The sequence below is a fragment of a genome, unplaced genomic scaffold (assembly GCF_019419815.1).
Source record: "Pyrus x bretschneideri cultivar Hongxiangsu unplaced genomic scaffold, Pyrus_bretschneideri_v1 Contig23, whole genome shotgun sequence".
Taxonomy (NCBI): Eukaryota; Viridiplantae; Streptophyta; class Magnoliopsida; order Rosales; family Rosaceae; genus Pyrus; species Pyrus x bretschneideri.
In genome coordinates, this window is record NW_025999535.1 from 3,350,937 (window position 1) to 3,367,865 (window position 16,929).

The 16,929-nt window shown below is 36.3% G+C and overlaps 1 protein-coding gene across 1 annotated transcript; it reads right to left on the minus strand.

Moving 5' to 3' along the window:
• Nucleotides 1-9,106: 9,106 nt before the first annotated feature.
• LOC103926862 lies at nucleotides 9,107-10,319 on the minus strand. The gene is made up of 3 exons (XM_009335742.3): nucleotides 10,013-10,319; nucleotides 9,797-9,859; nucleotides 9,107-9,556 (listed from the first exon to the last, which is right to left on the minus strand). The coding sequence occupies exons 1-3, from the start codon at nucleotides 10,105-10,107 to the stop codon at nucleotides 9,376-9,378; spliced, it is 339 nt and encodes a 112-aa protein (XP_009334017.2). The 5' UTR covers nucleotides 10,108-10,319; the 3' UTR covers nucleotides 9,107-9,375.
• Between the last annotated feature and the right edge of the window lie 6,610 nt (nucleotides 10,320-16,929).

Genomic DNA, 16,929 nt, shown 5'->3' on the forward strand with positions numbered 1-16,929 from the left:
TCCTATGAAAAAAAGCACCCAAAAAAATGTTCAAAATGAAAAGTATCAGGTGATCAAATTTTATTTATATTTTAATTTAATTTTAATGGATAGGAAAAATCGGTGCCAAATAAAGAAAACGGGGACAAAAAGTTGTACCATCACCACTCCAGTTCTCAACCCTTTTTTTACAGAGTTAAGGTATGGCGGCTGGGAAGCTGGGGAAAAGTTGCTGGAGGTGGTGGTTTGGGGGGAGATGCATACCAATTATGGCAACGAGGTCATATACGAAATTTATGTAAGTATTTATTTATATTTTTAATTGTAAATTTCATAACAATAATTAAGGTTTAAATTATAATCGATAACCTTACCTTGTATCTTTTTTTTTTTTTTTTTTTTTGTAGGCTTTTGTGATGCAAAAGAAAGACGTGTACCTTGCCAACCTCTAGGTACTGATGGAACGAGTTGGGCAAAGGAAAGGTAAGGAAGTCTGCAACCCATAGGCGGGTCAAGTTTGAGAAGTGGGGTTTTCTTCTTCATCCAGCTCTACACCATCGATCAAGACTGATTCCAGACTTTAGCAGGTAGAGATGGAGTTGGCGCACCAAAGAGAATTATTGCGCTTCTACTTCATTATCGTATCGCAATCCTTATCAGCTTCTGGCATTAGGATTCCCAAGCCGCCGACCGAGCTTTGTAGCAATTCCAAGAGCCCTTGAACAGTCGTTTGAGGAGCTGCTCCAGCAATCACAAGACCCCCATCACAATAGTTTACATTTTTTTGTAACATAATTGTACAAACATTTTTTTTTTTTTTTGGGTTGTAAATTATTATTCTCCATTTTTACAATATTTATTGTTTTTAAAATGTTCGAATTTAATATTTTTTATTGTAATAATTATTGTTTTTTAAATTGTAAAATTAAATAAATTATTTAATAGTTTTTTTTTAATTTTTTTTTATAAATTTAATAATTATTTGCCCGGTGGAGCTGTTGTCCCGCACAAGCTTTATTTTACCCAACGATCATGCCGGCGGTTTAAGCTCACCCGCATTATTTAGTTATGTCTTAGCCAACGAGGTTTGTTCCGTCAATTAAGATGTCTTCCATTGGGGCAATTGGTCAACGCACTCTTGCCTGACAACATATTTTGTCGGGTAAACTATACTTTACCCGACGAACATGTTTATTCATTTAATCAATTATTTTTTACCGAGTTTTAGGTGATAAATCCTCCTTTTACCCGATAGAGATTTTCCGTCTGACAAAATGTATGTGTGTGTTTTTGTTTTTTGGTTGTGTCATAACTTTTGTAGCTAATTCGATCTTAATTAAATTATTTCATAGAAAATAAAACAATCATCAGCGTCTTCATCAAACATGAAATACCAATCAAATCGAATCATGCGTACAAATTTATTCCAAAAAGAAGAAAAAGGCAAAGGAAGGAGACAGTAATACACACACACATACATATATATATATATATGTATATATTATTATTATTATTATTATTATTATTATTCATGAATTACAAACGATCATTTACTTGGGAATTTCGTCTTCTGTCAAAACAAGGAGAACCATGCATAATTGACGTTAACCTTCATCGTTTGTAAAAGGTTGATCATCAGCAGCAGTAGAACTGTTGTTATTCGTGTTATAATCTTTATTTTCTACTTGTTCTGGTAGAGTTGATAAAACTTCATCATTTGAACTGCTGGATCCATTCTGCTCCTCATCCGTCAAGGCATATTTTTCGGGTGATTCATTGATTTGCCCACCACTGCCTGTACTAAGACCTGGCCTTGTGTCTCCAGAAGCACATCTTCTAAACAAACGAAAAACAATGAAGATTAAAGTAAAAACAAAAGTAACGTTACATATTAATATTTTCTATGATAATCAACTTAAAGTTCCTTAATTTTGTGATACAAGTAAATCATTCATTTTTTTTTCCAACTTATTTAATAAGGATATATAACACTTCCCTCATTTTTTGCACATCGTCTAATCATCTATATGAATCAAAGAAATTAATGGTTTATCATGAAGTTATGCTTGTAACAATAATCATCAATTTGTTCGCTACACACACACACACGCACATATATACACACACACACACACGGTCTCCGGATTGGATTTTTTTTTTTTTTTTTTAAGCTAATGATTTAAAGAGTTGCAATTGATCTCATTGTATAGAACTACAAAAATTCATGTGTACATTTATTCTTGAGAAGTCACAATAATAGACCAACATATAATTAATTGGGTGAATGAAAATGCCAGTCTATCTCAAGTCGTATTTTATTGTAAATAACTAAAGTTAACTTATGTGGTTTTAAAGATATGTTGCGCCTTTTTAGTCAAAATGATATGTGAGATTGACATAATATCTCACTTTGTCTTTGTGATTAAAATTCGATAGAAGTGGTCCCTGAGTTTGTCCACTGTCAATCATTTAGATCATTTTGTGAAAAATCTTAGTTAGATTGAGGTTATTTTTGTCTAATCAACCCCTTCACTTGCTTTTTCATTTATTGGAGATTTTTTACGGAATGACCAAAATGATTGACGGTGAACAAACTTAGGGACTACTTTTATCGATTTTCAATGTTAAGGATCAAAGTAAGGAGTTATGTTAATCTCAATAATCATTTTGGATAAAGAGCCAAGATATTCATGGCGCTTACTCTAAAATAACAAGATATATTGGGGAAAACTTCAATCAAAATAAAAAAATGTCACTCTTATCACAGTTTTCATATCATATTTGTACCATTTTTCTAAGAAAGGTGTAATCCATCTGTATTGATGAGTCTTACCTCTATTTGATAGGTGGTACAAATGTGGAATAAAAAATATGATGAAGTCTAGCATTACTCCGAAAGAAAAGATAGGGAGAATTAGTATATAGAAAGACCAATCAACTTACACAGTAATAATTTTCCATTGCATGGCCTTCAATATGGGTATTTGGAGCATGGCCTTTGAAATGAAGCCTCTAATAACAGCCATATATTTAGCAACTACAGATGGTTCGTACGCACTTCTATTACTTTGCTCAAAAACTCAAAGTTTGTTGTTTTTTTTTTTTTTTTTTTTTTTGGTTTTTGTTTGTGTCATCTCTTCTGTAAGCCCACGGGAAGTTTTATAGCAGAGACGACTAATAAGACAACCATTATAAAAAGAATAAAAACGTAGCAGTACCATATACAAAGATAAATGAATAGTTAAAAAACGATCCACTGATCATATTCTTAAGCAAAATGGAGTTGGTAAGTAAAAATAATAATTTATAAATGAATAATTAAATGTAGCAATACCTAAACCCTTATTAAGTTGTCATGTAGACTGTGGTCCTGACTTTGTTTTCTCATTGATGACCAAGGCTTTATCTAAAACAAATGGAGTTGGTAGCTAATTATGTGCTCATTTGGAAATGTTTTCAAAATGATTGAAAATATTTTTAGAGGAAATATTTTTGGAATCCAAAGCAATTCAAGTATTTTTTCAGGATTCACTTGCATTTTACTAAAGATTGATTTCAAAAAGATTATAATAAAAAACACTTTTAGCTATTTTAAAAGTATTTTCAAATGTAACCTTTAACAAGAATTCAATCTCCAGATAGCAAAGTTCACTTAATTGGTTTATTTTTATATATTTACGATTGTGTCATGCATACATGAATTGGCCATGGTGACTTGACTTTTTATTTCGTTATCTGCGTGTGTGAATTCATGATTACATGCGTGTGTGACTTTGATTAGCCCTTCCCAAGTTTTTTAAGTCCCACAACAGTGACTTCTTGTTGAAAAGTATCAGAATATTGCATGAATGATTCAGTCAATGGAAAAAAAAAAAGTATCACAATTAAGATGCATAAGCTTTTATATTTTCTATAGCTGGAGATGATAATTTGTAGCTACTACGAACTGCAATAAAATAATTTGAGTTGCTAAATCTGTTCACCAGATAATTTTTCAAAAGGTTAACATCTGGACGTGTATCCGCTTCTGTTTTGCATTGACCAAGGTTTAATTACGCTAAGAACGTCTAGGACTTTGAAACTAACTATAGCTAATAGGTTGTTTAGTATCAATCTGCAGATTATGTCATCGTAATTCTGAATTTATTGATCACTTATCTCTTAGTTGTGAGTTTGCACAATGTACTTGATTTTAGCTTGCTACTCAATTTGGCATTGTTCTTTCTTTTATTGTTAGTGTTTTCTCGAAATGAATTGTTATTAGCATTTCAAAAATCTCATTCTACACTTCAAACTTTCTGTATTATAAAAGAAAAATACACTTATAAAAAGTGTAGAATGAGATTTTTAAAATACTAATAACACTTCCTTTCTTGAATTTCTAACTTGCTTTTGTGTTGCAGAGGTTTTTCCACAACTTCACAATGTTTAGCCGACTGTGGGAGTTTTCTTATTGTTGGATATTTAAAAATACGTACGTAATAAATTGAAGTTTGAAAATAGGTCTCTTTCTTTTCCACACCTTTCATGTTCAAACCAAATTAAAAAATAGTCTCTTAAATCTGAATTGATGTGTGTAAAGCTTCTTCTATTGCTCTAGTTCTTTCACATCCTTCTTCGTATCCTTGGGGGCTTGCTAAGGCTGACCCATGTCCTGCAACTTGTGGCTGGGCTTTTCGATACTGTACGAGTTATTTTTTTAGTGGTTTCTTCCATAGTTTGCATCGTTTCGTCCCTCAATATATAAGATTCTGCTATTATATTTGTGAAGCTAAAAATAATCATAAGGCGACATGTGAATTTTTGGATAGAAGAGGACAAAAATACCCTTGAGTCATACCAAAATTTCTACGCGCGAGCAACGGGAAATCATCCCTCAACCAAGTCAAAAGTATCCAAAATAGGTAACAAATTCAAAACTATTTCATCTACCCTCATCCTATATTCTCCACAAGGTAATTACTTCATAACCCCCAAAACATTTATTTTAAATTATGTTAATTAGTCAGTTAATGGATTTATCACCTAATTAATCTATTAATGACTAATTAACTACAAATTACACCCAAAAAATACCACAAATGGCCGGTCTCTATTCTCCTAATAGGGTCGACTATATCCCTATAAATAGCTCTCCATTCTCTCAAAAAACTACTTCCAAGTCTCTTGCAAAACTCTACAAAATTCTCCAAATACTCTTCCTTCAAAATTCTAACTTTAGCATCATAGATTCTTCAGCCAAAGCCGCCCCCCACCAAAAAAAAAAAATCATCATGGGCATGTGAGGCTTTTTGGCCTTGACCAAAGATGTGATTTGTTTTGTACGTGCAATTTTTTCCAAGAAGGAAAAGGCGGAAATTTGCATCCACAAATTGATGCTTTCATTGAGAGTTGAGTCCCACACTCATAGAAGACTCTCGCATCCAAGGTTTTCTATTTTCTTGTCCATTTGTAGATTTTTCGTACGTTCTTATTATTAGAATTTTTAATTGTAAAAATTCTTTGATAAAACGTAAAAGAGAAGTACAATGACTAGAAATTTAGAAAATTCAACAAATGAAAATTTTAACATTCAAGAGATAGGACCACGGCGATCCACAAGGCTAAATGTGACAATAGGTAGAGCGGCACCACCACCACGAGTTTCCACCACGGGAACCACCGCGGTGGCTACCTGCGGCGAGGTCCATAGTGTCACCACCACGGCCCAAGCTGTGACATCCAAGGAAGCTCATGGCACTAAGGCCACGGCCCAAGCCATGCCACTCTATGCCCAACGCATTGCCAAGCCGAGCCTAAGCCTTGCACCCGCGTGTATTACACGCCAAGTAGCCCACTCTCGTGGCCTAGCCTGCTCCCGCCGAGCAACCCACTCTCATGGCCTAGCCTGCTCCCGTCAAGCAGCCCACTCTCGTGGCCTAGCCTGCTTTAGCAGCTTAGCCCGTTCCCATGGCCCAGCCTGCTCCTACCGAGTAGCCCACTCTCGCGGTCCAACCTGCTCTCGCCCCTAGCCTACTCTTATAACCTAACCTACTCTCACGGCATTCTAAGCAGCCCAAATCGGCCCAAGACTATCTCAACCATCTGGACCAACCATCGAGCCGGGGGTATTTTCACCACGTTTCTCCGCAGATTTGACATTTCCCAATTCAAATCTCGTGCCCGAAGCCTACCACACTTCCACTACTCAAGGAGGCATATTCCTTCCAAGCTCTTCCAATCCAAATGGCAAACAACACTTGTCTCGACAAGTCATAGAGTTGACGAGCACCCTTACACAACAGATAACCTTGGTGAATCAACTCTTGCAACGCACCGAAATCCAATGTGCCCCGGATGAGGTGTCCCGAAGAAGGACAAGAGTAGACAAACCTCTCCACCAGCGTCCCGGCAAGTAGCCACTTAACCAGTCATGAACCGAGCGTTCTAACGAAGCACACCCCCGACTAGACCCCCGAGATAACGTATACTCCTATCTTAGCGCGTGGAGGAGCGTGCACTCTCAATTAGGCCCACAGACAAACATACACTCACGGTTAGGGTCACACTCCAATAATCAACATGAGCAACCTTCCAAGTGAAGTGTTCATTTGCGATAAGACTCGCAAGGAGCATCATCCACCTCACATCGAAGTAGACAACACAGAGGATGGAGAGAAGCGGTCACTCAATCCGACTCAAGTTCAACTAGCAACCGATGAGTTACCTACTCGCCTGCTAGGAACATACCACGCCCACCACAACCATGGCATAGACGAGCCGAACACATAAAAGAGCAGCCTAAACCAGCAGGTCACGGGGCAGTTGAGAGCTATGCCACCCCTAACAAAGGCAAATTCAAGAAGAAGTAGAAAAGCTCATGACTGAGCGATTGCGTAATTTCCCGCGCAACGAAGCTATTGACAAAGCGCTCCGATGAGACATAACCAACATAAGCAAGTCATCTTTCAATGACAAGATCGAGCAGACATGACTACCCCATATAGATTCTAGATATAAAAACTACTTATGTTCCGACAAATGTAGCAACTCAGCCTAATGGCATGCCAGGGGCAAACGAGTACCAGAATGACACACCAGCCCAACTACCAAGAATCGGGGGTAGGCTAAAGATTATTTCGATTGTCCCAACCGTCTAGCTTTCCTCAGCTACACTCATGACAATGATTTCCATGCTCTCTAGTACGAGAGATAAACTAATTGCTCTCTAAGTGCAAAAGGGTAAACCAATTCCCCGACACCCAAAAGGGTCTGCTCTCCAGTGCGAGAAGATAAACTAATTGCTCTCCAGTGCGAGAAGGTAAATGAATTCCCCGACACCCAAAAGGATCTGCTCTCCAGTGCAAATGGATAATCTAATTGCTCTCCAGTGCGAGAGAGTAAACCAATTCCCCGACACCCATATGGGTTTGCTTTCCAGTGCGAAAGGATAAACTAATTGCTCTCCAGTGCGAGAGGGTAAACTAATTCCTCGACACACAAAAGGGTCTGCTCTCAAACGCGAGAAGATAAACTAATTGCTTTCCAGTGCGAGAGGGTAAACCAATTCCCCGACACCCATATGGGTCTGCTCTCCAGCGCGAGAGTTTGCTTTCCAGTGCGAGAGGGTAAACCAATTCCTTGACACCCATATGGGTCTGCTCTCTAGTGCGAGAGGATAAACTAATTGCTCTCCAATGCGAGAGGATAAATTAATTGCTCTCCAGTGCGAGAGGGTAAACTAATTGCTCTCCAGTGCGAGAGGGTAAACTAAATCCCTGACATCAATCTGGGTAAGCTCTCCAATGTGAGAAGGCCACATAGCTCAAAAGATCGAATGCTTGAAGATCAACTAGGCAACAAATGGTTAAGGGGCAGCATCCACCTTTACACTTAACAGTTTGCTCATCCGACACTTCATCTTTAGCAACTTCGATCTTGGCAGCTCCATCCTTGACTGCTCCATCTACAGCAGCTAAGAAATCAAACTCAAGCAGTTTCCTCATTTTTAGCAAGCAACCCAAACCATTGCCTTTGCCACGCCACTTCCTCAGCCCATACCGAGCCAGTTATTGGCTTCAATCAAGCCAAGCAGCACAAGCAATGGCCCCTGCCAAACCACCTCATTGGCCCATGCCAAGTCGACTCCTGGCCCCTGACAACCGACGTGTCGCACCACCCTAACGGCTGCCCCGCAATAGCACTATCTACGAAGAAGACAAGAAAAATGAAATTTTTCTTACATCAGTGTGGCACAGAGAAAACGAAGAAAGCAACGAAAAACGGTCATTTGCACGGGCAAGATGTAGAAAATTGATAGAGGAGAGGGAACAAATATCCTATAAGCTCTCTCTCTTTTGTAGGGTAGAATAAATCGCTCTTCAAAGTTGATTTAAGAACCCACTTAAGGTGGACTTAAATAGGCTTTGAGAGAAATTTGTTTCCCTTTCCTAGAAGGATCTAATTTCCTGGTAAAGAGGGAATCTACATCAAAATAGGAAGCAGTCCAAAGTTTCCTAAAGCAAGAAAATCTCTACACCTGTTGCCCTTTTCTGCGAGCAATCCAATAGGTGTGGGGGCATTTATGGAGCCAAAATCAATCACAAGGTGACACATGGATTTTTGGATAAAAGAGGACAAAAATACCCTTGAGGCATACCAAGATTCCTACGTGGGAGCAACAGGCAATCATCCTTCAACCAAGTCAAAAGTGCCCAAAATAGGTAATAAATTCAACTATTTCATCCACCCTCATCCTATATTCTCCACAAGGTAATTATTCCATAACCCCCAAAACATTTCTTTTAAATTATGTTAATTAGTCAATTAATGGATTTATTACCTAATTAATCTATTCATGGCTAATTAACTACAAATTACACCCAAAAAATACCACAAATGGCTAGTGCCTATTCTCCTAATAGGGCTGGCCATATCCCTATAAATAGCTCTCCATTATCTCAAAAAACTACTTCCAAGTCTCTTGCAAAACTCTACAAAGTTCTCCAAACAACTCTTCCCTCAAAATTCTAACTTTGGCATCGGATCATGGGCGCGTAAGGCTTTTTGACCTTAACCAAAGGTGTGATTTGTTTTGTAAGTGCAATTTTATCCAAGAATAAGAAGGCAGAAATTTGCATCTACAATATTGAATTGAAAGGAAAAAAATCTTAATATATATTTGTGAGACGCTAATTATGAAATACTTTTGGCTCCGCCATTACATAAAGCACTTAACAATATTGATTATTTATTATACATGTCTGGAAATAAAGCAGTTACAGTAACGAAATCACACCCACGAACACAAACACAAACACAAATATCTAAGAAAGAGGGAGAGAAGACTTATTCCATCATATAGAATCCACATCACACAGCTTATCTCTTAATTAAAAAGCGTAAATTTATAATTAGTCAACCGGTAGAGCCAGTCTTTTCTGTTGTAGCTTTTGTATCTCCGTTACTTTGCTTGCCATCGTTCTGATCAGTCTTTGAGCTGCTGATTTCATCATCAGAAACATCCTGCTGTTTCAACGTCGTCGTCCCATTGATTTTCCCACCGCCCCCTTTGCTGATGGGCTTGCTATCTTCACATCTATGATAAAAAATAAAAAATAAAAGTATTTAATCAAAATCCTAGAAACAAATATGAGTGAAATGAGTGTGCTGAATCACTTTCCTTATCACAAAACCAAATGTTGATTTTAAAGGGTCCAAGTAAACTTTCATTACCAAGGCAATATCAAATTAAATAGATATATGTATATAAATGTTGTCCAATATGCAAAAATGTAATACTAATCTTATGCATGCAATTATAATGAAACCACCATACATTCTTGAGCGACTAATATTCCTCCTGCTGGCGTGCATACGGTTGGGATGCGTGATCTGCAGTCTGCACATATAGACTCCAATACAATCATATAATTGGCAACACAATCAACAAATTAACTAATGATTTCTATTTTTATTTTTTCAGATATATAAAGACAATTAAACAAAAAAAATTTAAGTGCTTTAATTCTGAGAAGTTAATTCGATCACTTACATATTCCCGGGTCGATGCCGGTAGGTCTCGCAACTAGGAATTTCGACGATGTTGGTTTTTAGCATGACGATGAAACCACGCACAATTCGAGCCATGTTCTTTGTAATTTAGAGTGATCAGTTTACTAACTGCGCGTGGGTTTCTGAGTGAGACCAAAAGTCTGAGGTTTATATAGAGTGAGTACGCATGGCAACTTGTACTTTAATTAGAGCTTTTATTCTTCTTTATTTTCCTCCTTTTTGTTGTTTTATCCCTATAGGCTATAGTGACATAGGAGATAAAGATAAAGGCTTGTATAGTCTTCGTCCGTGATTGAGTTTGTTTGTTTGTTTTTTTTTTTAACAAGATCAGCTGGTTATTTTGTCACGACAGTTTATCACTTTGAAAGTTGAAAAGACTTATATAGGCATTTCAGCTTATTTCTGATCACCATCTTGTGATTCACCATTGTTAGAAATTAAACTCAGAATGTGCCATTAGGAATACAGGTATGAAACCGTCCACAACTACCGAGTTACCCGTAGTGGTTGTCCATGATTGAGTTGGGTTATACGCGTTCCTCCGTCAACGGTTTGTATTGCCATTCTTTATTTGTATTAGCTCTTCCTAAGTTCCTATTCGTCAAAGTCCTTGCACACGTATTTTGAAATTGATCGGATATCTGTTCGACCATTTGTTACATTTAATTGACTCAAATAAAGAGTGAGTCAATATTGAAAACTTAAAAAAAAAAAAAATGGTTATCAAATAATGATCAAATTCAACCAAACATGGACTTAGTGCTCAACTAAAGAGTGAGCCAGCCAATAAAAGCTAGTAGAATGCAGAAATCTGTCTTGGAACTCAATTTGACAATATAAGAAATAGTTTAACTTTTTAATGTGAGATATTATACGACACGGGAAATGAACAAGCACCAGTATTGATGACTAGCATTGGTGTACCATAATGAAAATTGAAAAGCACTACCCAAAAACTTATTTTATCAAATACTATTCAGTGTGATAGAGATAATTTGTCCAGATAATTGAGTTGATAATTAGCGAGTTATTGTTCTTGGCTTCGTCTAATATCTCGATCTTTCCTTCCAGTTTCTATAAATGAAAGCGTACTAATTTGTGGAGGAAATTGTGTAAGACAGAAATGATGCTTGACGTGCATGGGTGTCGACCAAATATTGACTCTGTATGCCACTCGCTCTTTAATTTAAAAAAAAAAAAAAAATGTAGCAATATCACATTATTTGGACTCAGTCTTAAACTGACTCTGGAAATAAAGGAATTTTTCTTAACATTGCTATTGATTTTAATCGTAGCAACTATCTTTAAAATTTGGTGAGATCAGGATGGACCAAACATGATTGTTGATAACTCTCATCAAATAATAATCAGGATTTCCTCATTCAGATAATATTTTCCTCATTCATGTTGTTTAAGATACCTGCAGACTTGGCAGAATTGTGAAAGCCTACATACTCATCCATTTTGATTGGATAACAGATTCAATTCATCACATTTGATTTGAGCAGCATGCAGCACGTGGTGATGATGATTGGTTGGATTGTTGGTAGGCTGAATATAATCACATTTGTTTCAATTATCCAATTTGAGTTGGTTTGTGATTGGTTGGACTGGAGCAGCGTGGTTATGTGAAGTAATGAGATTGATGTCATGCATGAGTCCTAGAAAATTAGCCATGTTAATTTGATAGTTAGTTGATGTGAGGACGTGAAGGTAAGAGAGTCTCATATTGGTGAAAAAAGAAATTTTGAAAGGGCTTATAGAATGTTGGGCTTATTAAAGGTTGGGCTACTTTCTATATATATTACCAATTGGTTTTATGGTAGAATTCTCCAACTTTCTCCATGGTATCAAAGCAGGTTGGCTCACGTGTGAAGCTCAACGACCACACTTGCTCCACGTCACCCAATCCGTGCTATCCACGTGTTTCACTTGAAAATTCGTCACACATGAGGGGGCGTGTGAGGATGTGCAGGTAAAAGAAGAGTCTCACATCCGTGAAAGGAGAAACCTTGTAAGGGCTTATATATAAGAGGTTGTGCTACTCTCTGTATTGCCAATTGATTTTATAGTGAAACACCAACTTTCTTCATTGACTGGTTGATAGAGTTCAAATTTTGTCCCAATATTCTTGATTGTTAATGTTATCACACACTGGTCACTTAGTCTTACGGTCTAGTGGTATTTCTTTTCACTTATAAGTGAGAGGTCTTAGGTTCAATTCTCGCTAAAGGCAAATTTGAACCACATTATTGCCAGCCAATTATGAGCCTAAGCTCACTCCCTCCCTCTTAATGTAGATAATATCGTTGTTAAAAAAAATGTTGTCATACATACATATTTATTTCACATGCCCTTTTTAATTTTTGGCGATCAGATTGAATGAATGGAAGAAGGTCAACGTCAAAAATTAACAAAGGTGCATGGAGGTTAAAATGGGTGTGTAAATAGCACTAACTAGGGGCTAAAGTCAGACTTTATCCCAATATTATGATTAGTGAAAATATCCAGTTCACATGGAATTCGAATTAGTTATCAACCAAGGCATGCTTGTCCTATAAATAGAAGTGGTTTTTTAACGTAGAGACCCTTCAATTCAACAACAAAGTTAAGCACTCTATGTGAAAAATATAGCTCCACAAGAAAAATATCACTCTACGCAAAAACCTTTTCACAACCTTGAGAAAAAATACTAATTATCCTAACCCCTCCATAAGAATATATTCAATTTGATTGAACATCACTAGGATGGCAACGAGCAACATATTTAGTTCGGGTAAATATCACTAAAGCTGTAGAACTAATTGATCTAGGATTACCTATTGTTCGATTAAATAACACTACTTATTTCGGTAGGTTATCTATCAAAGTCTCAGCTGACTTTCCCAGCAAAGTGCAAAGTGAGGTGTTCTTGATTAGTTATTCGCAAGTGCATTTCAGAGTTTAGCATTTAGACGGCTAAACAACTTTCACAATAAAGACTAGGGGTGGGTAAACGAGCCCTAGGCCAGCGGGGTCGGCCGGTTCCATGCGGTTCAAGGCAAGTCTAAAATTTGTAAAGACAAAACGAGGTGGGTTCACAAAATTATCAGGACAGGATGGGTGCAAAAGCCTTAGGAAACGGGGCCCTGGTTGGACCCGTTTCTCCCAATTCTCATAAAATTATCAAAATATCTGACACACCCACCTCAAAAGGAGCTCATTTTCTTTCTTTATTGGCTCTCTATTCCCTTCTTTTTCCTTGCACTTTTCCATTTTGTTTGCTTTTCTCCCTCCATAGAAAGGTGCAGCTCCAGCCACTGAAGGGTCTGATGAAGAGGATGAGGACGAGATTGACTTCGATTTTGATGATTTTGAAGGTGATTCTCTTTCCTTATATCCCATGTGGTCTTATGTTGATGAGACCAAAATCAGTCGAATCACTGAATTTTGTTATGAAGGAAATGCTTTGTGTTCACAATCTAATGAATAAACCTTCTTGTCTTATGGTTAATGGCAGATGACGAAGATGATTTGTTAGAACACTATTTGGCTTAGAAGTCAGACTCATCAACCCACTATTCAAAGAGAGTCACTAGCTAGATCTAAAAACAACTAAATGAGAGCTCCGTCTGATGAACATATGGGTTACCGGAGGATTTGCTCAAGGCGTCGGCGAAGATGCTGGGAAGGGGAATGAACAGGATGACGAAAACCAGATTTAGGTGTGAGTGAAGATTTAGAACCGCAGGGACTCGTAGGAACTGAACTGTTGAACGGGCCAAGTTAGGTCTGGATCCTATTTTGAAAAATCCAAAACCCGCCCCACCCCGTCCCGTTTTATTTACAAACGGGTCCAATCCGGTTCCTTCAATTTTTGGCCCGGTCGCCCGTGCCCACCCTTAATAAAGATGCTGATTTCCTATGAGTATCATTGCCCTTAAAGCCTGATACCTATTCGGTACACTTGCTGAACCTGATGCATAAGATCCTGAACTTCACCGTGAATTAAGTAACTTTGTTTTTAGGTGCTAGAACCCTAGCCCGAGAGGCATTACTTCCTTGGTTGTAGTTAAGTGCAGAAATCACCAGCGCATTCGACACCACCACCACATCTACTCTACTCGTCCAACCAACCTTGGTTGTTAGTTGGCTCACTCACATTCACAAAAATAACTTAGTTAGCTCAATAATTATTTGATTTGCGCGACACATAGGTTTTGTAATTTTTAGAATGAACATGTGCAAAAATAAATGATAATTTAAAAAAAGGATCCTTTCGGACACTTTCATATTCTTAAGAAAAATAGATGGACTATACATGAATTGGCCATAGGCAATTGGAAGACTTGACTTTTTATTTCTTTTTCTGCGTGTGTGAATTCGTGATCACGTGTGTGTGTGACTTTGATTAGTATTTCCCAAGTTTTTAAATCGACCCTCAATTTTGACTTACCACAGTAATGACAGTATTGCATTAACGACTCAGTCAAGCCACAAATTCACAAAAAAGCAAGTTTACAATTAAACTGCACAATCGTTTATATTTTCTTTAGATAGAGATGATAATTGATAGCTATTACAAACTGCCATACAATAAAAGTTGAGTCGCTAAATTTGTTACCAAATAATTTTTCAAAGGTTAACTTTTGAATACTTAATTATCACTCAATATTACAGTTTAATGATATTCCTCTTCATTCAAAAGTGAGAAATCTTAAGTTCGAATCTCGTGAATAATGAATTGGATATCGATGTACTAAAAAAAAAAAAGAATTTGGACATGTATTTATCCTCTTCTGTTTTGAATTGACCAATGTTTAATTATGGTAAGAACATTTAGGACTTTAAAACTAACTAGCTAATAGGTTGTTTAGTATTAATCTGCAAATTATGTTTTCGTAATTATGAATTTATTGATCACTTACATTAGTTGTGATAGTTTGTGCAACACACTTAATTTTGGCTTGCTACTCAATTTGGCATTGTTCTTTTGATTTTGATTTGCTACTCAATTTGGCATTGTTCTTTTGCTTATTATTTAATTAAATCTAATTAAATATTAAACCCTAATTAAATGCTAGTTAATAAACTCTAATTAGATTGCAAATATTTGACTTGAAACTCAATTGACAATATAAGAAATAATTCAACTTTTTATAAATTTATGTAAAATATTAACTTTTTGATGTGAAACATTATTCACATCCTCACAATAACGTCATTTCTAGACATGAGTACAACAGGAGAATTTGTCACTTAGTACTACGGTCCAGTCGTATTCCTTTTTATTTGTAAGTGAGAAGTCTTAGGTTCAATTCTCACCAAAATCGAATTTGAAACACATTATTGCTAATCCATTATAAGACTAAGCTCATCCATTTCTCATTTAACGTAGATAATATATTTTGTTAAAAAAAAAGTACGGCACAAGAAATGAACAAGCACCAATATGATGACTAGCTTCGATACCATACTGAAAAGCACAACCCAAAAACTTATTTTATCAAATACTATTCAGTGTGATGGAGATATTATATCCTGTTAATTGAGTTGATAATTAGCGAGTCATTGTTCTTGGCTTCGTCTAATATCTTGATCTTTCTTTCCAGTTTCTATAAACAAAAGCGTACTAATTTGTGAAGGAAATTTTGTAAAAGGAAGGCAGAAATGGTGCTTGACGTGCATGGGTGGCCACCAAATATTCACTCTGTCTGCCACTCTCTCTTGTTTGAGTTAAAAATAATTTTTAAGTTAAATAAATGTAGAGAACGCATGTGCTTACCATCATTCAATCAATTTCAACATACATGTGCAAAGACTTTGACGGATGTCTAACACAAACAAAGAACGACTTTGACCATTCATCTAATCTTAATTTTATAGGGTAGTCTACCTTTTTGTTAACAAAGTAGCACCAACTAGGGGGCTTCCGCATTATTTCAGGTTTTTCTAACTCAAACATTGTCCCTGCAATGATGAAGATGAACCCCATTTGCTCTAAAATATGTAGAAAAAATAAGGATCTAATTACTATATTAAAAAATAGGGGCTTTTAGATCTAGGTCCAAAAACGTAGGTAGTTTTTGGGATTGAGTCCAATTATTCAATTACATATTTTGATATCAATTTTGCCCCTTCAGATAAAAATATTTAAATTCTTTAATTTTTTTATCATTTATTCAGTTTTTAAATTTTGAATATTTAAATACTCAAACTAAAATATTATCTAGTAACTACATACCTATTGTGTACGAAGAAAAAATGCTTTATACCTACAAAGCAAATATAATCTACCTACAAAGCAAAACTAAACTACCTATTGTATTGGAAGAAAAATGCTAGGAACCTACATGGCGGAACATAAAAATATAAATATGATATAATATACCTCCATTAAAGGAACGAATTTGGAGGGAAGAACACAAAAATATCACCTATGAAAGGAAGAGACAAAAAAGAGGAGGATTGATAGAGGGAATTGTTTGGAAGAAGGAAAAAAGGTGGGATGAAACGGACTAGGGGTTGAGGTGATTATATGGCTATAACTAATCCTACAATTAAGGGCTTAGTTAAACGACAAATAATCTCATAATTAAGAAATTTTGTGTATATATAACAATTCATAAGTCTAATGGATAAATATGGTACAAACCACAAATAAGCATACATGGAATCTTAATCATTGGACCTATTTCAACGAAATGGACTAATTCTACTAGTGGCTCACAAAATTAGATCTATAGCTAGTTGTGGAGCACAATACTAAGTGAACATGATAATTAGGATAAAAACATTAAAAATTGGTCGAGTAAAAAAGAATTCTCTGATAATAGTATTCTAAATCATAAGACTCTAATGAACTAAGGTGTGTTGAACTTTCTCACACTATAAACTTAATGTAAAAACTCACATGTA

What these genes read in the sequence shown, in the direction of transcription:
- LOC103926862 (XM_009335742.3), bottom strand. Translation starts at nt 10,107, where the DNA reads ATGGCTCGAATTGTGCGTGGTTTCATCGTCATGCTAAAAACCAACATC. An exon ending in CGGCATCGACCCGGGAATAT is followed by an intron (nt 9,860 to 10,012) that starts GTAAGTGATCGA and finishes CTATATGTGCAG; the next exon opens with ACTGCAGATCACGCATCCCA. An exon ending in AATATTAGTCGCTCAAGAAT is followed by an intron (nt 9,557 to 9,796) that starts GTATGGTGGTTT and finishes TTTTTATCATAG; the next exon opens with ATGTGAAGATAGCAAGCCCA.